The sequence below is a fragment of the Meriones unguiculatus genome, chromosome 1, assembly GCF_030254825.1.
Source record: "Meriones unguiculatus strain TT.TT164.6M chromosome 1, Bangor_MerUng_6.1, whole genome shotgun sequence".
NCBI lineage: Eukaryota > Metazoa > Chordata > Mammalia > Rodentia > Muridae > Meriones > Meriones unguiculatus.
The window spans coordinates 56,902,310-56,930,292 of record NC_083349.1 but is presented as its reverse complement, the minus strand read 5'-3'; the positions used below and the strand labels follow the sequence as shown (position 1 = coordinate 56,930,292).

Genomic DNA, 27,983 nt, shown 5'->3' with positions numbered 1-27,983 from the left:
TGGCCATTGTCACATGGCTCTGCTGGAGCTGTCATTTACTTAAAACTCCAGCCCCAGTTTTCTCTTGCCGTAACAGCTAGTTCCTTTAGTGGGCATTCAAAACACACAGTGGTCTGTCTTGTCAGGACGCAGGACTCAGCAGGGCCTGAGATTTCGCATTTCTGAGAAGACCCAGCACTGGCTCCAGAGGCCTGGCTGTGCAGCAAGGCTGCAGGCTCCACAAAATCGCCATCTCCCTTGCCTCACGTTTTAGAAATTGACATCCAAACACTCCTTATTTATCATACACAACATGATGCTCTGAAATGTATGTGCCAAGTCTGGCTTGAACCGACATTCGTTACTTTCCACGTGCGGCGAGGTCACTCACATCTTAACAAGCAAGAGCAGCAGGCGGTTAACAGCTGTACACACGGAACAGCAGTCTCTCCGACTTAGCCCCCAGTTTAACCGCTCCCTTCCGCCGATGTCACCCCTCTCCCATCTTCCCCGTTCATCCACACACTGCTAACCCCACGCTATGCCCTGCTTCTATCGCCTGCTCTCTGGACCCCACACCTTGGGTGTTCCGGCATACCTGTCTTGTCTCTGTTTGGCATGCTGTCCTCCAGGCTCATCTGTGTAGCCATGAATTGACAGGATTTCCTTCCTTCGGAGTGCTGAATAACATTTCACTGTTGGAAAGTATCACGTTTTCTTTATTGAGTCTTCCAATGGACACTTAGGTGGTTCATGTCGGCACTCTCAGACAGTGCTGTAGTGGACACAGGACTACAGAGCTATAGAATCTGTGGCCTTCGTCTCCTTTGGAGGATATGTGCCCAGCACAAAATTGCTAGGTCATGTGGTATTCTGTTTTTTTACTTTTCTGAGGGTATGCCAGGCCACTTTGTGGTTGTACTAATTTATACTCCCTCTAACCATGTTGGATTTGTTTCCCCTCCTTCTTGGACGCTTGTAAGCCATCGCTGTTTCTCACTCACTTGATTTTTATAATAACTGAAATAGAAAGTCAGAAAAACTCCCCACTTGCCAGGAGAAAGAACTGACACTCCATGGCTAACAAGTCGCCTGTGGCTGAGCAACCTGTAAGAATCTCCATCTATCTCAGCAGTGGCCCAGTGTCCAGCGGCCATGGTGGTAACACTTCCTGGGTGTGGGTGGGTTTTCCTGGAAGCAGGTGAAGCTTGGGGAGCAAACCTATTTGAAGCCACTGGTTTTGGATGCTTTGTTCAGACCAGACTTCTGCACATCAGGAGCTCAAAACTGATGTCGGTCCTCAAAGCCTAATGTAGAGCTGGCTTGATTGGTGCCTTAAAAAAAAAATTATATACTCTATTGGATTTTCACCTTTCAGACCACAGGAGCAAGACATATTGCTACAAGCCAAACACTAAGGAAACATATGAAGAAAAGACCAATTGCCACCTCTCTCCTTTCCCTAGTCCTTCCTGGCCCAGCTAGTCAGTGTGACCTTCTCTACTTTTCTCTAAAATCAAACTAGCTTATACACACATGCATATTCCGAAATACCAAGAATTTTCCCACTTTTTTTTTTAACAAGTGTAAGATCACACAGAACTGTTACTTGCCAAGTTGCCTTTTCTTGTTTTTTTTAAACAATCACGGGCACCTCTCCAAGTCCATACATACAGATCTACACAGTCCGTTTAGTAGCTACACCATATGGATGCACCATAACCCGCTCAGCCAGTGGACAAAGCTGCTTAGGACATCAGCCAAAGCCAAATAATCGTTGGGCCTACAGCTGGAACCTACAGCCGTCAGAGTGGGCAGGTAGAGCTGACTTCCTCAGACTCCTAACCAAGATCACACAAATAGGTTCTGGCCGGTGTATTCGGGACTCGACATGGGAGTGGGGTGCTGTGAGGTGCTGTGGCAGGTCCTGTGATCTGCCTGTGCTTGCAAGGGGGAGAGCTGGGTGTAGGGATGTTGTGATGCAGCTGCCACGCATGGTGACCACTCCCCATGTTCCTGGGGCATGGAATGAAGCTTTTGGCACAAGGTGATCCCATCCAGCTCTTCTCCCGCCATCAGAGTTATGGAGACTGGGAGCTAAGGTCTAGCTCAGGGAAGCATCCCAAAGCTCGTATCCCTGAGGCTTTTCCAAATACTTTCCTTAAAACAGTTTATCTGGGCCTCCAGGAGGCAGGGGCTGGGCTGGGCGCAAGGCACTCACTGTGCTGCTCCTCTTCTAGCGGGCCGGGGTGTCAGCGTGGGCCCCATCCTCAGCAACAGTGCCTCAGATATCTTCTGTGACAACGAGAACGGGCCCAACTTTCTCTTCCACAACCAAGGCAATGGCACCTTCGTGGATGCTGCGGCTAGTACCGGTGAGTAGACTCGGACCTTTCCCGTGCCCCTGAGGTCCCTGAGCCCAGGAGACTGTGAGTGCTCTGGCACCCTCAAGCCACAGGGGTGTCTGCTGACGGGCAAGAAGACCCCTGTTCCAGGCACACCCTTCGCCCGCAGCCGGCACTGGTCTCTGAACCTCTGAGTCTGCTTTTGTTTCCTAGCACAGTACTCCCTCCCCAACTTGGCTGCTGCTCCTCCTCCTTCTCTTTCCTCCTCTTTTTCTTCTTCTTCTTCCTTCTTTTTATAGTTTTTTGAGACAGGGTTTTTCTGTGCCCTGGCTCTGTAGATCTGCCTGCCTCTGCCTCCCATGTATTGGGATCAAAGGTATGTGCCACCATGCCTGGCTTTTTTTAACATTTAACTTACTGTGTGTACATGTGTGGATGTGTGTGTGCTGTGGCACTCAAGTGAGGTCTGAGGACAACTTGCAAAAGCCATTTCTCTCCTTCCATGTGGTTCTCGGTCCAACTCTTAAGTCAATAGTCTTGGCAGCACAGGGACCTTTACCCTCTGACGCAGCTCCGTCATTTATCATAAACATTCAGTTTAATCCAATAAGAATTTATTTTTAAATTTTCTCGTACCAACCGCAGTTTCCCCTCCCCCCATGCCTCCCAGTTCCAACCACTATGTCCCTTTTCCCTCAGATCCACTCCTCCTCTGTTTCCCTTCAGAAAAGAGTAGGCCTCTGGGATATCAACCGAAGACAGCATAACAAGTTACAATAAGACTAGGCACAAACCTTCATATCAAGGCTGGGAGAGGCGACCCAGTAAGAGGAAAAGGGCCCAAAGGCAGGCTAGGGCCAGAGACAGCCCTCCTCCCATTAGAGTCTCACAGAAACACCAAGCGATACAGCCATAACATATTTGCAGAGGACCTAGTACCGAGCCATGTAGGCTCCGTGATTGTCACTGCAGTGTCTGTGAGCCCCTATGAGCCCTGCTTAGTTGATTCTGTGGACTGTGTTCTCCTGGTGTCCTTGACCCCTCTGGCTCCTACATTTCTTCTTCCTCCTCTTCCTCAGGATTCCCTGAGCTCTTAGGGAAGGGACCTTATGAAGATCTCCAATTTAGGCTCTGTCTTCCTGCCTAATGTTTGGCTGTAATCTCTGCATCTGCTCCCATTGGCTACTGGAGCAAGCCTCTTTGATGACAATTAGGCTACCCACCAGTCTATGAGTATGGTAGAAGATCATTGCTAGGAATCATTTTATTGAATATATATATATTCAATTAAAAATATTTTATTTATTTATTTATTTATTTATTTATTTATTTTTATCCTAGGTCTCTGGGTTGTCCAGCCTTCGGTTCCTGGTCATCCAGGCAGTGTCTGGCATGGCTCTTATTGGTAGTGTGGGCCTCAAAGTAGAACAGTCATTGTTAAAATTAGTTTGTTTTTTGGTTGGTTGGTTGATTGGTTGGTTGGTTTGGCTTTGGCTTTTTGAGACAAGGTTTCTCTGTATAGCCCTGGCTTCCTGGAACTCACTCTGTAGAACAGGCTGGGATCCTCCTGCCTCTGCCTCCTAAGTGCTAAGATTAAAGGAATGGGCTCCCATTCTTGGTGAACTCAAAAATCATGCCAAGAAGCTTTGTTAAGTGTCTGGTTAGTGTTAGGATCTGGGAATGCTGACCTGGGGAAGGCTGGCTGAGACCACCCCACATTTAAGAAAGGCACTAACACTCTAGAAACAAAGGTTTCTACATGAACATCTATAAGAAGAAGCAAGATAAAATGCAAACCAAAGCATCATCATGGCTTCCAGCTCTGCTCCCCTTCCTGCCTTTGTGATTATCTCCCATCAGCCTCGGGCCTTTGCATGTACCGTTCCCTTTGCTGGACTTCCCTCCCTCTTCTCTGTCCGCACAACTTCCAAGTTCCCTTCAACATTCTGCTCAGGGTCACCTCTGAGGAGCATTTTCTGACTTCCTCTGTCTGGCAGAAATTCCTCCTCCATGTTTCCACTGCCCCTGGCATGTGCCTCTGTCTCGCTCAGGTTTCTGCATTGCTCTCACGATTGGTCTGTGTGCTTCACAAGGCCTGGGGCCTTATACTATCGGCTCTTGATACCCAGGTGATGACAGAATGACTACTTTATAAAAGGTTGTGGATTCAGTATGTGCCCTTCAACCCCTTCATCATTCCCCATCCCCTCCCATATTAAGAATGAATGAAGGCCTCGGTGGATCCTTGGAGTACAAGCAAGAAGTGATTGAGGGTCTGAATCTACCAGCTCTACAGACAGCAGCATCTAAGCCTCAAATCTGAGCCCATCTCTTCTCTCTGATGCAAGAGCATCTCCCCTCCCAGCTTCCTGCTCAACAGTCTCCATCTGTGGGACTCCTGACCTCCCACACAGATGAACACCAGTTGCCCCAGCTGCTTGCCTGTCACCATGCAGCCTTTCCCCAGTGTCTCTCCTTCCCTGGCAGGGTATGGCGTGGTCATCTGGCCTGCTCTCTGGGCCCATTCCCCCACCTGAGCTGTGCTCCAGCAGCAGACAGTCTTGCTGCTGAGAAATCACGGAATGGAGAGAAGGAGGTAGCACAGAAAACTGAGAGGGTTTGATAAGGTGTTAAGGAGATGGAAGCAGAGGTGAGCGAACAAGTCGGAGAGGGAGAGGGTATCAGGCAGGAGGAGATGCAAGGTGCGAGCCCCGTAATTGAAAGTCAGAGTGATTGCAGGGGTTTAACAAGACACGTCAAGGGGGCATTCATCACCCAAACAGATGCCGCTGTGAAATGCAGCCTGGCACTGCTTAGTCCTGTGAAAAGGAACCAGCTCCTTGTCAAGGTGCCTCACAGATAGGAGAGAAATGGGCCAGCTCAGAAGGCCACCAACCCATTGCTTAGGCAAGGAAGTTTGCAGAGAATTAATGGAATATCAGCCCTAGGGATTGGAGGCTGCCTCCAGTCCCTGCAGTGCCTGAGTCTCTGACTTGGCTCTCATCACTGCTCAACCCCAGGCCTCCCTTCTCCTGAGAACACCTCACCTCCAAGGTTCCCAGAGCCCCCACCGCTGCCTCCTCCAGACTTCCATTTTCAGGATCACCCTGCTTGCTTGCAGCTGTCCTGTGCTAACCACCTCTATCCTATTGTTCTGCTACCCTGTGCCCAAGGGCAGCCTGCAGCTGTTTGTCCTTCGCTTAGCCCCACACCTGGGCTGGGAGCAGGGTGATCCAGCCCTACGCCCAGGAAGAGGGGCCACATCTCCGGGCTGTGCCCATTGTAGTCTTCCCTAGGACAGGCTCCTCTGTGGATGGTGAGAGTGGGCGGCGGGGCACTTCCCTTTCTGTTCTCACAGGCCCGCTGTGGGTTCTCTGTCATGGTTGCTGTGTTTCCTCTGCTGTCACCAGCATCCCCAGTCTGCCTGCTGTCAAATTATTTATGTCTCTTCATTCATTCAGCAAGCACTTGCCGAAATCTGCCATGCAGCCACAGGCACAGAGGTAGACACGGGAACCACAGGGACGTGGCTGACCTCAGGGGACTGGGGCAGAGGCCAGACCCAAGCAAGGAGACCCCTCAAAGAGCAGAATCTGCCTGTGACCACCAGAAAGGGAAAGGATATAAAAGGAGGGGGCAGGTGGGAGGGGCTGCTCTAGGGAGTTGTATTTCCTCTTTTTAATAATCCTTTTAGTTAGCATAGAAAACAATGAGTTTCATTGTGACATCTTCATACATGTATCATTATGCCTTGTTCTTAGTCACCTCCGCACTGCCTTCCTGCCATCCTTTTGGCTGTTCCCTTACTTCCCTTTCCAAAGAGTCCCTTTCTTGTCACAGATATTCTACTGCCTTTTCTTACTCACTTCTCCCAGCACCTTTAGGCCTCTTCCTTCATAGTCCTCTTTCAATTTTCATGTCAAGTTTTGTGTATATGTATGCATTTTGTGCATGCGTGTGTGTGCGTGCGTGTGTGTGTGTGTGTGTGTGCCTGGAATACACATATTCAAGAAAACATGCTGCCAGGTGGTGATGGCACAAAGCCTTTAATCCCAGAACTCAGGGAGGCAGAGACAGGTGAATCTCTGTGACTTTGAAGCCAGCCTGGCCTACAGAGTGAGTCCCAGGACAGCCAGGGCTATGCAGTAAAACTCTGCCTCAGAAAAATATAAAAAAACAGAACAGACAAAAAAAAAACAAAAATCAAAGAAAGCTACGTTTGTTTTCTTGAGCCTGGTTTGTTTTGTGGGCTGCTTTATATGCACGGATCATGAAAGGCTTCCTTAAGGGGTTAAGTTTCCAGGGGTCTGCAAAGCACCTGGAGAGGAGGCGCCAGCTAGAACAAAGATCCAGAATGTCAGAAGAACTTGGTTCACTTAAGGGATGGAAGGACTGTGGTGACCACAGTAAGTCAAGAAGACAGTAAAACACAAGGAAGACCAGAAGCGAGGGCACAATAAGCCCGAGCCCATGATTCCCCAGGCAGAAATTTGAACTTGACCTAAAGTACTGGTGAATCCTTGAGAGACTTAAGCGACGAGGGGGAGGGGGGTCAGTGTGTCTCCCCGTGGCCTTGTGACAATGGTGGGAAAGGCTTTGGTCCCCCAGAATGCCCATCACTCTCCTCCTGGACCATGCTGAGGCCAGGTAGCATGTGAGTGGGTGGTGAGAGAGCCTAAGATTCAGCTGTGGCTCCTCGTCTTCCCAGGAAGGACGGGGACTGTGCGAGAGCCTCCTTCGCTTGTTGCCGGAGGTGACTGCTTTTAGAACCTGCACGGTTTAGCCCCCTGAAGCTCCTTCCTGTCCTCCCCAGGCGTAGATGACCCTCACCAGCATGGGCGAGGCGTGGCCCTGGCGGATTTCAACCGTGACGGCAAAGTAGACATCGTTTACGGCAACTGGAATGGCCCGCACCGCCTCTACCTGCAGACGAGCGCTCACGGGAAGGCCCGATTTAGGGTAAGAGCGGCCAGGCGCTGCGGAGCATAGGCAGACCGTGAGAGATGGAGTCGGCCTCAGGAGGCCTTGAGGCTCCTGAGAGCTGGCGGGGGGGTCTCAAGGAAGGCTATGGGGGACAGTGTGCAGGTGCCAAGGACACCAACCTGAGCACTGGGCAGACCCTCAGGCCTAGGGCAGAAAACCAGCGGCCACAGAGAAACAGACTCCTCCAAGGCAGCCCACAGGAACACCTTCAGGAAAAGTCATTCATTGGCAACCACTGTTCCTCAGGGCTCCTGGGACACCCCACCTGCAGCTGCTAACTGGGCCTTCCAGCTGAGGTTCAGACCCAGGGTGGAATGATGGGAGAGGGAGTTGAGGCCAGGGCGCACCCAGGCTGTCCCTAACGTCAGATAAAGGACAGGATAACCGCACACACCCTGTCCGCCTTCCTGAGCTGTCACCAGAATGTAAAGGCAGGTGTTCTCCCCTAGGGCTGCCGGGTGGCAGTGAGAAGCTGAAGTTTGGGACTTTCTCAGCAGATGTCAGAGTATGGATTTGATAAAGCTGATATCAAGAGGCTGCTTTTGAAATACTTGGCAAATAATAGCGATAAGCAGGAAGTGAGAAGTTACAGTGTTCCCAGCTTTGTGGGTGCAGAGAATTGTCCAGGATTCCCAAAGTTTGTGTGACAGTGAAGAGGCCCCACCCACCGTGGTCTTGGTGCCCCCTTTGCTGCTGAGACTCCAGGCCATCTGCTCAAGAGAGGAGGATCCTTGCCTTGAACTCAGGGCCTTGATCCGGGAGTTCTGGGTGAATCCCCTCTTTATCTGGCATTCTAGCCCAGACACACAGCGGAAACGATTTTGCCCTCCCTGCCCCCAGGATATCTGACAATGCCTCCGAACGTTTTTTGGATTGTCCTGACTGGGAAAGGACAAAAGCCAGAGAGCCTTCTGCAGACATCTCTCAATGCACAGAACAGCCCCACTATAAAGAATCACCTGGCTCCAGATGTCCTGTGCCGAGGTTAGAGAACACGCCAGCCTTCTGAGGCCCCAGCGCAGAGCTCTCAGCACAATAACAATAATAACAAATGTCCCATTTATCACGTGCCACCCACGTGCCAGGATCCCTGATAAGAGCTTTACATAGATTATCTCGAAGCCCAGGCAAGCAGAGGGCAACCCCAGGGGGCCTGTGTAAGTTTCCATTTTTACAGGATCGATGGAGCGGTAATGAGTTAGAGATCCTCAGGTCTCCTTGTTCCCCAGCTCTGAAGACCCTGCTCAGCCCACCCTGACCAGCCAGCCAGGCTCTTAATCAACCTCATTACCGTGCTGATGAGGACTGTCAACCTCCCCTGCCTCCAGGAGCAAGCAGCTCTGCAGCTGGGCCAAAAGAGTGCCTTTCTATGGCTCCAAAGCAGACCATAGAGAGAGGGGAAGGCAGGGCCTGACTGAAGGCCAGGGTCTCCCAGAGGAGCAGCTTGGCCCTTTCCAGCTCTCTTCACCTAGGCAGTGGGATTTGGACAGCCACTGAGTCTCTTCAAGGGACAGCCTACCCACTACCCACCATGGAAGTATTCTGCTCAAAAAAAAAAAAAAAAAAAAAAAGCCATTTGCTCAGCTCTTCTTTTATCTTCTTTATTCCAGAAGTAAATCCCATACTTAGGACCCTATGCCAGACCCTCTCGAGATTGCTGGCACCTGAAGGGAGGGTTCCTAGTTTGGCTGTCTTGGGTCCAGAGTCTCCCCATAAGTCCTGGGCAGGAATAAGTGATAGTGACAACCCCTTCAAATCATGTCTTAAATAAAATCCTAAGACTCCCAAGAAACATAATGAGGGAATAGAAGCAGCAAAAGATGCAGCTAATGGATGCATCTGGCTTTCCCTGGGACAGATGACATGGGTGACACAAAGTGTCACAAAGTGGGACACAAAGTGCCAGGGATCTGTCTCCTGGTTACTCCGAGACACACACCTGATACGCAGGCCTCACAGTGTAGCCAGCTGCTAGCCACAGTGAGATCCATGCCAAGGGTCGAGTAACCTCCCTGAGGTCAAGCAGCTAGCCAGTGCGAGAGCCTGGATTCAGAAGCAGGTAGGTTCCGGTGCTGTCGTCGGGTGCCTTGTCAGAATCTACAGCCTGGAGCTCTGGCTCTGGGCCCATCACTCGCAATCCCCTTGCCGCTCGGAGACTCAGTTAACCCATCTGTGAAGTGGAATGCTGACGTCAAAACCAGGAACGAGCTGCGAGCTCCCAGTGTGAGCTGCAGCTGTTGCTACCCCGCCCTCCTTGTTCTTCGGGCAGTCTGAAGTTGGCGGATTACCAAGGGCCACCACTGCAGGTCATAGCAGAGGGGGCGTAATAGAGGCGCTGGGGCACAGTGGATGGGCATGGGCCCTCACCGACACCCTCCTGCCTTCTGACCCTCGGCACTCTCTCCTCCAGGACATTGCCTCGCCTAAGTTTGCCATGCCCTCCCCTGTCCGAACCGTTATCGCTGCTGACTTTGACAATGACCAGGAACTGGAAGTCTTCTTCAACAACATTGCCTACAGAAGCTCGTCAGCTAATCGCCTCTTCCGGTACCATTCCTAGGATACGGGTCGAGGTGGGGGGTGTAATTAGAGAGTGGGCTTCCAAGGGCCAGGGAGGCTGTGCCGGGAGCGGAGGGGAGATGGTCTTGATTAAGAAAGAGGGAGGAGGGGAGAACAGAGACCAAGCAAGGTAGAGGGAAAGGCCGGGTAAAACATCAGCCCCAGCCGAGGCTGGGAAGAGAGTAGAAAAGAGGTGATCCAGATAGGCCCATACCTCCACTCCACAAGGAGGAAGGGCTTCCAGGGTCACGTCTGTGGGGTAAGCCTGGGTTATGCAAAGACAATCTGGCTTATAATTCTGCAGACTTCTGAGTACCTATAACAGAACCTTAGAGCATTTCAACTTTCCAGAAGACCGACGGAGCGTTCGAATAAGACCTGTCCACAGGATACATCTCTCAGAGGTGTTTCTCAGAGGAGGGGTGCTCTTCAGAGCATTCTTGGGGAATGATGGAGGAGACAGCTAATGATAGAGAATGGAGAGAAGAGCTGAGAGTCCTCGAACACCTGAGCATCCCAGGGCTGGAGGGATCTCCCAAGGTGCTCTGTGCAGAGCCTGAAGGCCTCCCTCAGATCTCAAGGACTGGGGCTCAGGATTCAATACACCTAGCAATAACAGCAGGCGGACGGCCATCCTTACCACACAGACACCTGAAAAGCACTGCAGGGACAAACCTCACAAGGTCTGAGACGCCACTAAGACACATTGGGTGGGGAGATGGAACAAGGGTGTTGGGGCTAGGAAATGGGTCAAGTCACCGGCTTGGCGCTCCAAGTCTCTATTCCCTCTCTCAGGGGGGACTCAACTATTAATAAAAGGCGCAAGCTGTGACTAAGCATGTTTTAAAATATAATTATTAACCAAGCATCAATCCTGACTGGATGTAATCACCCCCTGAAGGCACCAGATTTACTAATTAGGTGCCTTGCAAAAAGCTTATTCACAACTTCTAGATTAATTGCAGAAGATCAATTGCTCGTTAACAGAGACGCTGCCTTCCTTCTCTGGCTAATAAAGTGTCACTTGCTGGGGCCCCTGAGCACCGACTTGTCTAGGCCTCTGATTCTATGGCCCAAGAACCCAGGTACCTTTCTGCCTGTCCACCTTCCTGGCCCACTTCAACCTCCCAGTTTCCCATGCTGCCTAAAAGAGGCTGGCCCTAAGCTAGCAATGGACAGCTTGGTTGCCCCCTGGGGCGATGCTGGCTTCCACTCAGGGGCAACAGAAGCTACTGTCTAGGAACACGGCTGTGCCCCAAGTCCCTGAGGCAGATGGCTGGGTCCTGAGCACACAGCTTAGGAACTGCAGCTACTGCTCAACTGGCAGCTTGAAGGTTTAACACCCCCCCACACACATACCTTACCACATACTGTGCCAGTTCCTAGAACTCAGTGTCTCTCCTGCCACATGCCCAGGCACGGGGGCCCCAAAGCCTCATGGTCCTTTAATGATGCTTCAGGCAGTGTATCACCCAAACCAGAAGCCCCAGCGACAGGAGCCTGAAATGTCCGTGCAAGCAAGGGCTCTCTCGGGCCTACTGGGCTGTGAACTGCCTCCCCCACACACATCTAAACATTTCTGGTCTGTTCTCAAGTTTCCTCACACCACTTTCTGCTCTCGCGGGATATTCTGTGCCCACCCCAGCCCTCCCCTGGTCTCTAGTCCAACAGAGAAATCTTCTGAAATGCCAATCTGGCCATTCCCCTGCTCCTCTCACCACCCTTTATCTCTGCCCAGCCGAGGCAGAGCCCGTCGCACACCGGGAGTCCCAAGGACGTGAGCCGAGTGGGCACGCCTCTAGCAGATGAGCGAATGTTTGTACACAGCACCCTTCCCAGGCACACTGTATGCCACCCACGTGCACACGGACATGCACAACCTGGATGCCCTGGGCAGCTGCACAGCCCTGCAAGTACCTGAACCTCTGCAGTGGTCTGCTTCCAGTCACCACAGGCTCCAGCTCTTGGGACACAGACCCCCTCTTGGGTTTGAGCAGACAGTGCGACTGGGAGAGGAGAACAAGTTCCTCCTGCCCCAGGCTTTTCACCCAGCCAGGGCAAAGGATCCATAGCTACAGGATTCGACAAGTGAGATGAGCTAGGGAGGAGAGCTCGCACCACCGTCGGCCACACACTGCTCTCTTCTTGGACAGTAAGACAGCAAGACAAGGGGAGCAGTCTCAGAAGTAAGGGCTGAGGGGCAGGACGGAGTGTTCCAAATACGGAGAAGCAGTCTCCCAAGACAAAGGGAGTATTTTGTTTGCCTCTGGAATTCAACCCAGCACTCCACAGACATGTGCTTGGAGCTTGCTTGGGAGACAGGCCCTGTGTTCAGTGCTGTGGGGAGGAGCAGAGATGAATCATCCGAGGTCCCAGCCTGCAGTGAGCTCCCAGACCAGCCTGAGAGACAGGATGCCCCATGCAGAGTTAACATGGGCAGAAACGATAAAGGCCGGGAGAGCGATAGAGGCGGCAGGGATGGCGTCTAGCAGGACAGCCAGCCAGTGGAGGGGGAGCGGCTGAGGAGGGGGAACCCTCACGGGGTTGAACCCTAGGGAACAGCCGGAGCTATGGAGCCCAGCACCCTTTGGAGGAGCATGAAGGTCAGTTGAAGGTAGCCATGCCTCTGCCCTTCTCCATCCATCACCTGCCCCTCCCCAGGCTGTCTATAATTCATCTATTAGAGAGGGAAAAATCAATGTTTACCAACATAAATTAAAACGCAAGAAGGGAACTGCTGTTGTGAAGGCAGAGCCTGTGAGCAGAGAGAAATCCCGTGGACATCCATAGCAGAGTCTTGGGGCTGTTCCAGGGACAGACAGAGTGACTGGGCCAGTAGGTCTAGGGAGCCCATAAGGGCCGTGTTAGAACAAGTCTGTCCTCTCCGCAGTGTTATCCGCAGGGAGCACGGGGACCCTCTCATCGAGGAGCTAAACCCTGGCGATGCCCTAGAGCCTGAGGGCCGGGGTACAGGTAAGACACATGAAGGCTGCAGCTGTGCCACGCAGCTCAGCACGGTCCATACCCGTGGGAGGGAGGGGCAACTGTGAGGGCTGAGACCCAAGGGTAGGATGAAAATGGAAGGGAGCATGGGCCTGAAGGCAGAAGGCAGGGAGGACCATCTCATCCTCAGGGCTGCTGGGGAGGCAGCAGTCTCCCTTGCCTTGCCATGCAGAGAGATGGGAGGGCTGAGGGGTGTGTCCCCTCTGCTCCCTGGCAGGCATCCTGTGTCTGACCCTCCCCCTCCTGGCAATCAGCTTGGTGTCAGACAAAGAGCACTTGACTGGGAGTCCTAGGACCCAGGTCTGTGACTGCCTTGTTTTCTGGGTTTTGATATCTACAAAATGGGAGTGTCCACCTTTCTCGCCTCTTTGGCTGTAAAGAGGACCAAAAAGGAGGCCTGTCTTGAGCTGGTTGATGGTTGGGAGAGAGATGGGCCAGGAACGCTGTTCCTGCCCCAGCACTGTGCTCCTTTCTGCCTCTGTCACAACACCTGAGGCCCTCTTGTCCTAAGTCTAGTGGCTGATGGCCAGAGGGGAAATGTGCATTGTTTATAGGGGGCGTGGTGACGGACTTCGATGGCGATGGGATGCTGGACCTCATCTTGTCACATGGAGAGTCCATGGCTCAGCCTCTATCTGTCTTCCGGGGTAATCAGGTATGCACTGACCTCAGGGCCCTTAGTTTCTGGCCTGGTTGTGCTCCCAGGGACCCACGTGTGGATCAGGGAACAGGAACCTGGGCTCAGTGGCCAGCATGACAGAAAACAAAAAGCCTCCAACCTGGAAGCACACAGGTTCCCAGCAGGAAGTACCACTTCCAGGAGCATCCCATGCTCAGCCCTCTGCTGCAGGAACTTCCTGGCCCCAACCTTGCCCCACAGCCTCTTGGCTTTCCTTCCCCCCTGCAGAAATCTTTGCCCACATTCCTCTCCCTTTTCTCTTCTGCATCTGCTCTCCTCCTCCTCTTACTGCCCTCCCAGTATTCCTGCCTCCCCGCTGTATGCCCAAGCCTAGCTGACGCCTGCCATCTTCCTCCCTTCAGGGCTTCAGCAACAACTGGTTGCGTGTGGTACCCCGCACCCGGTTTGGGGCCTTTGCCAGGGGCGCCAAGGTTGTACTCTACACAAAGAAGAGTGGGGCGCACCTACGGATCATTGATGGGGGCTCCGGCTACCTGTGTGAGATGGAGCCTGTGGCACATTTTGGCCTGGGTAAGTCGGGGCCCATGGGAACAGTAGCAGTTCTCACACTGTGCTGTGTGATTCAGGGACACACACACACCCCCCAGCCCCAAGGATCTTGGGATACAGCTTCACTGTGCCAGTACAGTGGATTGCCCCCACATGCAAGAGCCCACACCCCGAGGTGGGGTGACTTGGCTCACCTCGGGGTGAGAGTACTTCATTCTCCATTTGTTATTCTGCCCAGGCCATAGCCTTGTTCACACACTGATCTCCACCAAATATGTCCAGAGCAGCTGTCCCCCTGACCACTCGGGAGCTGACCTAGTCTTTAAGGTGCTGCCCAAAGTCTTATGTCTTTCTTGGACGGAAGGCTTGGAGCCCTGAGTTTTCAATGGGCACAAAATCACCCCATGGGGTGAAGGCTGGAACTTGATGGAGGATGGGATTCTAAAAGAAGAAAACCCTGCCCTTTTATATGTCTAAAAGCAGCAACCTCGTGCATCACAGATGCAGTCAACAGCATGCCCCTGGAGCTCTCACTACACAACTTTTAGAACAGCTCCAAAATCATGCCGCAAGGGGCTGGGCAGCTTCCAGACACAGGAAAAGCTGGCTCCTCACTGCCGGAGGACGTAAGCTCCCATTCTGAAAATGCTTTGGTAGATCATGTTTTTAGTTTTGTATTCATTGTGATTCCGGGGGTGGGGGGAGGGCATTCATGGATTAAAATCAGGTTACCAGGCTTGCATGGCAAGCGCCTCTTCCTGCTGAGGCATCGCACTGGCCTGTGTGGTAGATTCTTTTTTAAAAAAGAAAACTATTAGGTATGAGCCAACTGTTCCAGGCGCTCCTTGATCTTTACTGGGGTTCCATCCAAGGTAAGTTAAAAGGTCTTGAGTTGAAAAGGCATTGAGCATACCAAGGACACGTCCTCACTGAGCAGCATGGCATATGGCAGTGTCCACCGCCCCCTTCATGACTCTCCAGCACTGCCCAGTGGCCCAAGAGAGGACCATAATGTATATTGCTGGAACAGGAAACACACACAAACACACACATTCAAGGTCCTAGGTTCAGTGTCTACTTGAATATCTCTTGTTTTCTACATCCTAATGAAGTAAAAAAAAAATTACAAATGCCATCATCAGAAGTTGGTGGGGGGAGTCATACTATCCCTAACTATGTGTGAAAAGTAGACTCACAAAGATCTCTGCACTGTTATTCATAATACTGTTATGCTTGTGCAGGGAAAACAAAACAAACAAACAAAAACAGAAACAATGTCCAGGTGGTGGTGGCACACACCTTTAATCCCAGAACTGGGGAGGCAGAGGCAGGCGGATCTCTGAATTCAAGGTCAGCCTGGCCTACAGAGTAAGTTTCAGGCCAGCCAGGGATACACAGAGAAACCTCGTCTCGAAAAAACAGAACAGAAACAGAAACTATGCAAGTGTCCTTTGGTCAATGGTTAATGGCTAATGGCTCAGCACTCGGTGGTACACAAATGCTCCAGGATGTAATCCGGCAGTAAGAGGTGTTTGCTGAGTAAAGAGATCTTATCTCCAAAGCCATCTTCCCAAAATGACGACATCATAGAGCTGAAGACTGGCAGCTCCAGGCTGAAGATGGTGAAGGGCAGGTGCCCAGAAGGGGTATGTCCAAGTGATGGGCAGTAAGTGCCTCTAATGTGAATCTAATGTGCGATTCATGGCGGAGACCTGTCCACATGCCTGTTCCCGTGGCAAATGGGCTGATTTCAATGTGGCACAATCACTAAGCAAACCATAACCACTGGGGCAACCGTGTACACAAGCCCCTCTCTTCACAACCTGCGGCATCTCCAGTTATTTCAAAATAAACTGTTTTTTAAAAGCGTGGAGGTGAGGGGGGTATGTGAAAACTCTTCAGGGAGTACACAGGGATTACAATTAATGGGGAAAAGACTGAGGAGCACTGCGGAAGAGGGGAGCAGGAGTTAAAGCATTTTGAGTCAAAAATTCCCAGGCTCTGACCAGATGCTTTCCCGTGTGTTAGCACCTCAGGAGGCGATATGATCTTAATATAGAAAGATTAGACAACATGTTCTCTAATCGATAAGTATATACCAGCATTAATACTAAGCACGCATCATCATACGTGCACAGAAAAATAAAGGAAACGCAAAGAGCATGCGCAGCTCTTCGGTCTGCATGGATAGTTTACTACAGGGACTGCCACTTGTGGGCATAGTGTGGGGCACTCAGTTCTCATGATTTGATCCTCGTGAGTACCTGTGGGTGGGTATCATTATCCCCATCTTGAAAATGAGGAAACTATGGGTCCGAATGTTAGAGGAAGCGTGCCCACGAGCGCATGATTCTCAAATGGCAGGGCTGGGATTCAAACCCAGGCCTGCCTGAAACTCTGGTTTGTATTTTCCACCATATGTTCTAGTATATGTGTGCGCATTCTGGTTTTTATAGGGAACACATAATATTTATGAAGTCTGAGAAAGAAGCAGTAAATATTTAGGGGACCCAGGGCCTGGTTATATGAGCATGTTCCGGGGCTATTGAGCGTGGATGGGTTAGCCTGAGCCAGGGGCATCTGTCACTCCTAAGGCAGCCATTTGCTATGCTGGCCCTAAAGGTACAAGCTGACTTTTAAAACATGGAGTTCCCCCATCTTGCAAACTAACAGCAGCTGACACCTACAGAGTGTTTCGAGTGTGCAGGGCTTGGCCTAAATTCTTCATCAGTTCTCCTGGGAATCTGATGAATTACATAGTCCGCAGCTTACAGGCCAGAAAACGGAGATCAAGGATAAACACACTCACCCAGTTCACAGCCCCTGGCAGTAGGGAAGGGCTGGCTGTGGAGTCGTGCTCAGAGTTTCTGGGCTCTGCGACTCCACCTCCTGTGGCTTCTCTGCCTCTTTCTTCCTGACAAGTATATCCCCTCAGCTTCTGGGAAGGCCGTTCAAGCACCAAGGTGGCCACTGTCTCAAAAGCGAAATGTTTATCAAGCTAGATGTCAGCGCTGCTCCTCCAGGCAAAAAAGGAAACTGAGGCTCACAGAGTAACCAGCAGAGAGAGCAGGAGCTGGGCTAAGGTCGTCTGGCCCCACACCCTGCAGACTGTCTCTGTTCTTTTGAGATGTGTATTTGGGTCCTTTCGCTGTTCAAATCTGTCAACGCCAGAAGAGTCTGCTTCCTTGCCTGGGCAGCTCATAGGCTCGTTTGTTTTGATCCAACGTGCTCAGGAGCTACATACACTGCACCTGGCCGGGCCCCTCCTGATGCCAGCCCTCGATACAGTGCAAAGAATGGGATTTGCTCTTGGTCTGAACCAAATTGCTGCAAGGGTCCCCCACCCTGCCCCCATCAGGCTCCTCTTTTGTAGGGCTCCCTTCCCAGAAGGACACTAAGAGGCCTACTCTCAGGAACAATCCCTTGGCCAGTTGCCTGAGAACAGTAGTCTCAGACATCAGAGCAATTCCAGGGATCAGACCACAAGCCTGAACAGGGAGACCGGCCAGCCCCATCGCTGCTTCTTCAGAGCCCCTTGGAATTCCAGCAGGTTCTTTATGGACTAAGCACAGAGTTGTCCTTCCTGAATGATGGGGAAGCCAGCAACAGGGCAGAGCGGGTAAGGCGGGAAGACAGTGGGGAAACTAGGTTTGGAAAGGACTGAGGAAAAAGAACAAGGGAAGAGAAATAGAGCAGAAGCCGAATGCAAGAGAGGCAGAAACTTAAGGAAAGAGACAGGAAGAAAGGCTCCTGGGCTGCTGGGTAAACCCAGGAAGTCTTGTGCAAGGCTGACTTGGACGCTCCCGCCACTGACACACTGATGTGGCGCTTTGAGGTGATGGAGCAACTGGAATCGCCCTGGGCGGTGTGCAAAGGAGAAAAGTGGAAGGGGCTAGCAAGACAGTAGGACCTTCGAAGGCGGGGACAGGGCTGAGAATATTCTGGAAGCCAGGCTAGCTTGAACCAAGGCCCAGTGGTGGGAGTATTCAATTGGAGATTCAGGAGCAGAGCCTGGAAAGTGGGGACTGAGCTCCCTGGGGTTTCCAAGGGAGGCCGGACAGGGCATGGTGGACAGAGGTGGCGTCCCTGGCAAGTTCAGGAAAACCAGAGTGAGAGGATGTGTACAGAGCGGCAGCTCCCCACCGCGCTTGTTCTTAGAGGCCTCTTTAAAAATTTCTCTTGATTGTGAGAACAATGTGTATTGATTATAGGAAAAACGAGACAACAGATCATAAAAAGAAGTAAAAATCACCCACAATCTCATCACAGTGCTTGGAATATTAAGTGAAAAATAAAAATAATAAAAATAATTCCTCATTCACCCCAGCACCATTTGATTGACTCATTCAGTACATGTTCACTGAAGTCCTACTGGGTGTCCAACAGTAACTGATGTCACAGGTCTTGCCTTGAGCACCCCTGTTTTCTAGTGGGAAGGGGAGAAGCACGGAATACGTGATGAACAGAATAAACAGGTGAAATAGACCGTGTTAAGATTGTATTAGGTGCTACGAGGAAAGAAAATGCCAGGCGGGGAGAGGAGGTTAGGGATGAGGAGGAGAAAGGACAACAAACAGCCAAGCTTGAGATAAGCCCTTATTCCACAATATACACAGGGCCACATTTGTAAGTATACATACGACTTAGGTTTGGTTTTTTGTTTTGTTTTGTTTTTAGAAAAAAACAAAAATGATGATACTTCCTCCGCTTGTTCTTTACTCCCCTAAACAGTGGAAGCCTGGCCATCCCTCCTCATCTAGGCATTTCTTTTATTTCCCTCCAGTGCCTCAGAGTGTTTCAGTATGTGGCAGCATTTATAATTTATTTACCAAGTCCCCCATTGATGGACAGCCAGATTGCTTCCAGTTCTGAGGAGCAGGGGGCAAGAAGGGCGCGGTCTGGAACATGTATTCAAGAAAGGGGTTCGGTATGACTGCGAGGTAGGGGGTGAGGCTGTGTCCAGGGACTGGATCTGGAGGGGAAGGGGCCGCAAGAAGCCCTCCTTAAGGTAGGCACACAGTTCTGGCCCAGCCTAAGCAGCCCTCCCCCTTCAAGGTCCTCACCCCGTGAATCACTCCCCGCTGCTTCCTTCTGACCTTGCCGAAGGGTGTGGTGAGCTGGTGTTGGTGTGTGAACACAGGTGAGTACTCAGGTGTCCGTACAACCGCAGCCCTTCCCGCTGCACCTGGCACACACGCCTGCCCCAGGCTTTACTAGGTCTGTGTGAGAACAATAAGGACAGAAGACTCAAACCCTCTCATGTGTTCTCACTTCCCTCCCTAGAAACCTGAGCTGTGCTGCACGAGGCAGGGGAAACACACACACACACACACACACATTTCAGGGACCTTTCATAGCCTTGCTCTCCAGGGGTCCCCTGAGGACTGCACTCAGCTATGCAGGGCATTCTGGGTCTCGTTCCTCCTCAGCTGACCCTGCCCTCACTCCAGGGACCTCACCCCGGAACCCTCCCTCCCACATGCTACAGTTCCTGCACAGCTGCCCTGGCTTGTCCCTGCCCCTCTTGGGTGCAGACCACCTGCTGGCTTCATAAATAAGCCTTTCTGTTTATAGTGTTGAGCGCTGCCCACCCAGCCCCCACGGAGCTGCCTCTGCATTTCCCGACTGCCAGCGCACAGCCAACCCCAGCAAATAAGAACAAGTACTGCCAACCCGCTTGGCCCCTGTGTGCCCTCACTGTCGTCATCCACTCAAGTTCTCCCAACCCCACGCATTGGTACCATCCCCACCCTGGCACACGTGCGTGCACACACACACATACACACACACACACACACACACACACACACACACACACCTTCCTTTCAGTTAATTGTTTGTAAGTGACTCCAAGCTGCCTCCAAACCGGCTGGTGCTCATTTAGGGAAGGAAAATTCAGTGGCCCACATAAAAATGCCTTTATTAAAGTGCAAAAATATTCCACCAACTGTATTCCCACCATCTGTTTTGCTTGTAATTCTGAAGAGCACAATTCCATGTGGCTCCCTGGCCTTTGTCCTTTCAGGGCTGCCAGAGGCAACTCCCTGCTGTTCCTGACCTATGTCTCTGCTGGGTAATGGCCCCTCGTAGGCAGGCCCCTCCCTGCACAGAGGCCTGGCAGAAAGGCTGCCTCAGAGGCCAGGAGTCTGGCCCTTCAGACCAGCAGCCTAAAGCTGAGGGACCTGTCTGCCCGTCCAAGGACAGGAGCCAGGTCCCAGCCCTACCTCAGACACCCACAAGTCACTTCCCACCTTTGTGGCACCAACTCTGTCACACCTTCCTCACTTGTTGTAATAGCATTGTGTTCCTTGCTCCCACAGCAATCAGTACTCCCCGACTTGCTTAGGTCCTTTCTGTTCAAGGCTGAGTCCTAGATCCCTGCCCAACATTTGATATATAATGGTCACTCAGTAGGGACAGTATAACAAGTGTGGAGCAGAGAAGGGGCTCTGAGGTCACATGGGCCTTGGATGGGTGACTGAGCAATTTCCCTGGTCTCTCCAAGTCTTGGTGTCCCGTCTCTAAGATGAAGATTTCAGAGAGAGAGTGTCTTCCGTTCGCCTGAAGGTGCAGGAGCTGATGTGTTAACACCATGAAGCGTTTGGTCTGGTCTGGGCGTGCTGGGGCGACTACTGCCCCGTCTAAGAGCCGATGCTGATAAGAGTGCTGACAGGGGTAATAGGCGGTCAGTGGAGAAAGGCTGTACTGCCCATGGCAGAGGGGCTTTCAGCCAGCTCACCCAAACTCCGAAGAAACCGAGGGTTGATGGGCCGCACCCGCTCGCCTTTCTTAGGTTATAAGGGAAGACAGGCAGTGCCGGGGAAGATTTCAGGGACAGTCATGAGAAGGTATCAGAGGACAGGCCTCGTACCCGCAGCTCCTCCCATAGATCCCCGGGCTCAAGTTTCTGCTCTTGGTTTTGCTTTATCTAGAGCAGTGGTTCTCAACCTTCCTAATGCTGTGAACCTTCCTCATGTGAATACGCTTCCTCATGGTGTGGTGACCCCCTAATCACAAAATTATTTTCAGTGCTACCTCACAACTGTAATTTTCCTACTGTTATAGATCAGAACACAAATATCTGTGTTCCCCAATGGTCTCTGGCAACCCCTGTGAAAGGGTTATTTGGCCCCCGCTGGGGTCTCAACCCACAGGTTGAGAACCACTGATCTAGTCAGAGGAAGCTTTTCAGTAGGCCCCACTGCCATTCTCCCAACTCCTAGAGCGGGTGTGGGGGAGGGCCTGAAGGGGGACAAGTATAGACTTTCTGTTTTGAAGTGGAATCGTGAGGTCCATGAAGTTTGGCATTTTTAGGGTGTGCTGTGCCCAAATTAGTGGCACATGTGAAAAGCAAACATTTTCCATTAAATAAAAAAAAAAAGGAGACAAAAGCAAGTGTTTCTCACCTAAGCCAACAGAACAGCTTCATGAATACATTTTACAGTCTTACTGAAGCCACAAATAACTCAGAGTTGAGGAATATTCATAGACTCAAATTTGCAGCCCGCACCGGGGCATGTGGCTCTGCACCAGGCTCTCTCTCCCTGTACATCAGGGAGGGGCTGGCAAGTGAGTACTAGCCAGACCTTGCCACAAGGCTAGCCTGCCTCCCCGTGCAGGCAATGCCTGAAAACCTGAGCAACCTTCCCAACCTGCTTTTGCCATGCTGCTCTAGGGATATGTGTGATGGATTCCCACAGGACATTGTCTGAGCTTCACGGGTGTCTTCTGCAAGCATCTCAGACCTGTAGCAGCCATCCTCGGGCGCTCTCTACCCTTATCTTTCCTGTATCTTTATTTGCAGCTCAGCTCAAGTGCCTCCTCCCCAGGAGTTTGTCCCTGACCACTGAACAAGACCTCAGCCTGCCCCCAAAAACCCATGAGGGGACATTCCCAGTGACAAAAAAAGGGGGGCTTGGCTCCTAGCAGAGCCCCATAAATAGAAATGTAAGCCATGCTCAGAAGGTCACACAGTTGGCTGTAGAGCTAGGGTTTATCCCAAGGACTCCCAGCCACCTACTCCATCATGTTCTTTCAGCATATTCAAGCAAGTGACAGAGCCAGGATTTGAACCCCTGTCTCTGAAGTCAACACGCTCACCACCACGCCTTACAGCTCCCCAAACTGAGCCTCCCGCTGCCTGTTCTGTTGCCTAGAATGAAAGTTATCCAATGTGGTAACTCCTAGCATCCTGCAGCTGTTGCACTGTAAATGAATTTAAATTGAGTAAAATGCTAAACTGAGTTGATCTCCTCCTGCATGTGGCTAGTGCACTGGACAGAGTAGACATTGGGCTTTTCCATTACTACAGGATGGTCGCCTGGACAGTATGGCCCAAGGAGGAGCCTCTTCACCTCTCTCTTACTCATTCCCACAGCCCTTAGGAGAGTGCTTCATTAGATACTACCTTTGTTAATTTATTTGTGGGGGTACTCCAAGAGGCCCTATCTTCTCTGCTCCTGACCCTTCTCCTTGCTACCATAGGAAGGGATGAAGCCAGCAGTGTGGAGGTGACGTGGCCAGATGGCAAGATGGTGAGCCGCAGCGTGGCAAGCGGGGAGATGAACTCGGTGTTGGAGATCCTCTACCCTCGAGATGAAGACAAACCTCAGGACACAGCCCTACTAGAGGTGGAGAGAGGCCTCCGAGTAGCATAGTCAAAAAGAAAAGCATGCACCAACCATGATCCTTGGGATAAATCTGTAGTCTTGCCCTCTGAAATAATAGAGATTGTCTCAGCAAAGGACAGGCTTCAGATGATAGCTCCATTTGTTATTTTGCAACACACCATACCCATATCTTTTTGGCTTCTCACAGAATCCTGGAGGCTTAGCAGGGCAATGGGTTTTGAACCCATTTTACAGAGGAGGAAATCAGGGGCCCAAAGAGTGAACCCAAAGCCAGCGGAGGCTACATCTACATATACTCTATTGAGAACTGATCCCTAGTCTCCTGTTCCCTTGTAGTTTTCTCCAAACACCTGAAAAGGCATCAATTATTCTTGGATGAGGCTCAGACCATACACCAGGTTCTGGAGACTTTTGAGGGTACAGCTCTCATCCTGTTTCAGGTCTCAGGTGCATAGATCTCAAGTACAGGGAGAGTCGGAATTACATCTGTTCTTGCTCTCCAAAGTCTTCATCTCTCTCCATTCTTAATGCAAGGCTAGAATAAGAGGGAGGGGCTCTCCTCAGGCCCAGGCTGAGAGCATCTCTCATGCTGCAATCAGGGTGACAGCTGCTCTGTGACTGTGACTAGGAGGGGACTGAGATGAGGCCTCTCAACTCACAAGTGTCTCTGCTTCTGCCCACCTTGCAGTGCGGCCAAGGATTCTCCCAGCAGGACAATGGCCATTGCATGGGTGAGTTGCCTATAGGCACCAGAGGATGGGGCAGAGGCTGGGATCTTCCTGGGGACCTGCCAAGGCCCAAGATGCAGACAGGGGTTAGAAAGACAGAGAGAGAAAGGTGCCATTGGTCCTTAGGGCTCCAGAAACCAAGAAAGCCAACCCCATGACTCACCAAGGTAAGAGCGACACTAGCAACTGCAGGCTGAGTCATTTCACTGCTGGGCGTTGGCAGTGCCTGCCTGCCACAAATATCAGAACAAACCTGGGGACTGCGCACACTGTCACACAGACACCGAGACCGTGATGGATAAGCTTCACCCTGGCAGAGGCAGAGCAGAAACATGATTCAGCCTGCCTGAGGAGCAGCAGATGGGGGTCTGACAGACAGACAGAGGGGGAGCTGAGCATGGAAGGCGTTTGGGCACTACAGGTGTGGAATGTGGTCACAGTGCAGAGAAGAGACTGCATCCCGGTACAGCATAGGGGAGGCTGGTAGCTTCCAGATGCTATCTCAGCGAGGGTCTCATGACTTAATAATAATACACTATGGAGGGGACAGTCTAGTAGTCCATTGTCCAGAAGATGTCCAGCCCAAAGCCTTACATCCTGAGGACTTGCAATGAGGCCTTAGGGTAAGGATTCTTTCTTCCCTAGACCCAGAGAAAACTAGACACAGCTCCACTCTTGTGGAGCTCAAAGCCACATATGAACAGCTAAGGACCATATGTGGGGCTGGGGATGGAATGAGCAGGGAGCACCAAGGGAGGTGTTAAGCTATTTGGGGTAGATCCCAAAAGGCAGCCTAGAGAAATTGAGGTCAGTCTGGGACCTGAGGGATGATGAGTAGGACAGCCACAGAAAAGGGAGTCAGTGTGCCCATGGAGAATGCAGCCTAGGCACAGGACTACAGAATGAGGAAGTATAGGAATTAGGGGTTAGGATGGAGGAAGACATGACTCCCCCTTAGGGTCCCTGTTTCCACCCTAGCCACATGCTAAATGGACAGCACAGGCATGTGAAACCTCGGAGTCTTCTCTAGCAGCTGAGAGGACCCTTTGACCTAGCACAGTCCTCCTTTCTGTCACCCAGCAGGCCTCTACATGGTACTAAGCACCATGACAAGCTCTGGGGATGCAGCCTGGTATCTCACCAGAGGGGGTCTGCATCCTAGTAGAGGGGGCCAGACCTCAAACACAGGACTACACAGTGCAGGAAAAGGGTTAAGAACCCTGTCAGAAAGTTGCTGTCCAGGGACTCTGGGCAGAGAAGTCAGAAAATGCCACTGGTGAAGGGATTTTTAAGCGGAGACCACAAGGAGTAGAAGGACCAGCCCCCGAAAGAGCTGAAGGGAGAGCTTGCCTGGCAGAGGAAGAACAAAGGCAAAAAGGCTTGGGGTCGCTGCAGGGCTGAGTGTCACAGGTGCTGTTGCCGCTGAGGTGAGGTGAGGTGGAGGGGTTAGGTAGCATAGGTCAAGGAGGGGCTTGAGGCTCCAGGAAGGAGTCTGGACTTTGCTCTTAGGCCCTCGGAAGCTAAGCAGGAGAGGGACCTGAAGAGATTCACATTTTTAAAAGATCACTCTGGCTGCTGAATTGCAGGCCGGATTGGAGGGAAACGTGGAAGCCAGGAGGCCAGTAAGGCAGCCGCTGCAGAAATCCAGGCAAGAGACCGTGGGGGCTGGGCTTAGGGTGGTGGCAGAATGAGGAAGGCAGACAGATGAGAGGTGTGCCGTGGGGCAGAGTGGATAGGGCCTGCTGGGGGATGGCACCCAGGGGTGAGGAAAGGGGAGGGCCGGAGATGCCTCTGATTTCGGCTGGTGTGGCTCAGCACTTAGTGGCGACATTGATGGAGCCGTGGAAGATGGAAACAGGACAGAAGAGGCTTAAGGGCTGAGGGAAATCAGAGTCCCGTCTGAGGTGTGTATTAGACATCCAGGTGGAACTGCCCTGTAGATCATTGGTGATTGGATTCATGATCTTGGAGCCCAGAAGAGAGGTTATGGCTGGAGGCAGGAAATTCACATTCATCCACATATGAACAGGTTATCTAGAAAAAGCGTAGTGTGAGAAAAGACCCAGGACCAAGCCTGTGCTCCGCCAATATGCACAGGTCAAGGATAGGAGGAGCTACCCAAGGGCGCTGAAGAAGCGAGGCAGGCCCAGCAAGGAGAAGAGGCATGGCCAGGGTCACAGGGCAGGTGGGCAGACAGGCCCCAAGTGAGGACACACTGCCCACACTTCCCGGTGAGTGGCTCCCCTTGCCTCACAGACACCAATGAGTGCATCCAGTTCCCATTCGTGTGCCCCCGAGACAAGCCCGTGTGTGTCAACACCTACGGAAGCTACAGGTGCCGGACCAATAAGAGATGCAACCGCGGCTATGAACCCAACGAGGACGGCACAGCCTGTGTGGGTAAGTGGAACTCTGGCCACATTCAGAAGCAAAGGAAACATGCCTTGCGCTGAGGGGTGGCAGGAGGGTGGCTCTGGGTAGGCTCCAGACCGCAGTCGTTAGCCGCTGCCTCCCCTGGATTGATGTAGGCTCGTAGACTCGCATTAGTTCTCCAGGGGAGACCATATCAGGCTTGGAGAGGCCCCGTCACTGCTACCCCACCTGAGGGCCCCAAGGGTGCTGTGTCCTGGTCTTGTGCGAGGGTTCCGACCTGGAGGTCAGCCCGTGTTTTCATAGCTGGGGTGGGAAGGGCCTCCTTCGAGTGACCTTTGGCAGAATTTCTGAACTAGTCTTTGTCTTCTCCTTCCCCCCCAAACTCCTTTCTCCCAACCAACCCCTCTCTCGCCCCCATTTTCTATCTCCTTGCTCTTTTGTTTTTTTGCAGCTCAAGTGGCCTTTTTAGGTGGGTACTCTTCGGCTGCCTTTAGACTCTCTGAGCCTCTCTCTCGGGCCTCATATCTTTCTCTAGGCCTGGGACTTTGCCTTCAGTTATATGCACTTTAAAATCCCATCAATAAAGGAAAAAAAATTTAACAACTTTTGTGGAAAACTATATCTCTCCTGCTGCCTACCTCTCTCCACACCCAATAGATTCTGCCATGTGCTCCTTCGAACGGACAGCAGGGGTGGCCATCTTTGAAAAGGGAAGTTTGGGAGATACTGATGGGATCTTAGTTGTTTGTGAAGCCTTTCTTTGCATGTTTTCTGAGAAAACAGAGAAGGAAAGTATCTCCTGTACCCAACTTTTCATTCCTTCAGAAGAACCAAGACAGTCCAGTCATTCCTGTATCTTTGTGAGCTTCTTATTTTGCCCTTAACAAAGATGGCTTCCAAGTGGTTGCTTGCTAGGTTGATTGAGTAATGTCTCATGTGCCTGCTGATCTGGCCTGTGCTGTTGCTGCTATGTAACCTGATCTCCTATGATTATGAAAGCCTTATTGGGTTGGTGGTGGTGATGGGAAGGGAAAGGGTGGCCCTCTGGGACTGTTGATAAAAATGCTTAAGTTTGAACTTGCTAAGTCTTCCAGCCTCTTTTCTGGAGAAATTATGCCAATAAACTCTCTGCTGGATATTAGCTAGTGGGGGCAAGTGTCTGAGCAAATAGATGCTGGCTGGAATGCTGAATTAGCTGTGACCCTTCCACCAGGAGGTACATGAAAACAAGTCATGACCTAAGGAAAGTCCCAGCCCCAGGCACCAGTAATGTGGTTGGGTGAGTGAAACAACATTTGCGCTTGGAGGAAGAGGGAAGGCGTGTGGGATGGACAAGGGACCAACACAGAGGTAGAGCTCCGTGCACTTTACTTTAGGGAATTCACTTCTCCATTCTGGACCAGCATTCCCTTTTTGCAAATGACAAGAGAGTTTGGTCGGTGCATCCAAACACACCCTTTTCTCCTCGACCCCCACCCCCCACCATGTGACTAGACATAGGTACGGCTAGGCTCTAGCTGTCCTGGTTTCTGGAAAGAACTTAACAGCTCAGCTTTTGCAATATGCTTAGGCGCCTGGAGCTGCCTGTAGCAGAGCACTCTTTGGGGATGATGTAACACCACAGACTATGCTCACGACCAGCTCTGGTAGGGAGCGCACATTATAAATCATAGATATATTCTTCAAGGGGGGAAAAAAGTCGCTTGAAGATATAATAAAATCATGCTTAAGAATGCAGCAAGCCTTTTAAAAACATATTTAACAAAAAAACTACCCTTTCCTGATACCATAATAATACTCCTAATAAATCACAAAATATGAATTCCTTGTAGCTAGTGCTGTTTTTTACACTCGGAACCAGGGCTTAAATGAAAAGTTTTAAAATGAAAACAGCTACAATTTCCCTGGGAAGCACATAACAACTTAAAAATCACTCCACTTCCACCAGCATGGTCCCTCTGTATTGACAGGGAATTAAAGATCTGAGCGGGCCCCAGACTTGAGACTCAGAGAGATCAAGTAATTGAGGTCACCCTGCCCAAGGTCGAAGAGCCAGCTGGCCCCACTCGAGGCCTGTAGCCCTTTCCAGCCATCTTGTTGAGGGCACATGGCAACATGACATGCTTACTGCTCAGACCTCCCTGTTTCACCCTGGAAGCTGCTGCCTTTCCAGAAGTGAACGAGTAGATGTAAG

The 27,983-nt window shown here is 51.4% G+C and overlaps 1 protein-coding gene across 4 annotated transcripts in view; it reads left to right on the top strand.

Annotated features, from left to right (window-relative positions):
• Positions 1–26,392, top strand: part of Crtac1 (cartilage acidic protein 1) — a 138,362-nt gene extending 111,970 nt beyond the window's left edge. For 3 of the 4 annotated variants that reach the window (XM_060389720.1, XM_021640442.2, XM_060389719.1), the window contains exons 6-15: positions 2,220–2,354; positions 7,138–7,283; positions 9,718–9,854; positions 12,757–12,839; positions 13,424–13,524; positions 13,911–14,079; positions 22,543–22,688; positions 23,377–23,419; positions 25,673–25,816; positions 26,241–26,392. In XM_060389720.1, the coding sequence (XP_060245703.1) occupies positions 2,220–2,354; positions 7,138–7,283; positions 9,718–9,854; positions 12,757–12,839; positions 13,424–13,524; positions 13,911–14,079; positions 22,543–22,688; positions 23,377–23,419; positions 25,673–25,816; positions 26,241–26,359 (1,223 nt within the window). In that variant the 3' untranslated portion in view covers positions 26,360–26,392. Of the gene's footprint in view, positions 1–2,219; positions 2,355–7,137; positions 7,284–9,717; positions 9,855–12,756; positions 12,840–13,423; positions 13,525–13,910; positions 14,080–22,542; positions 22,689–23,376; positions 23,420–25,002; positions 25,065–25,672; positions 25,817–26,240 lie in introns of all 4 variants that reach the window. The other variant, XM_060389728.1, reaches the window with a different exon arrangement.
• The last annotated feature ends 1,591 nt before the right edge of the window (positions 26,393–27,983 follow it).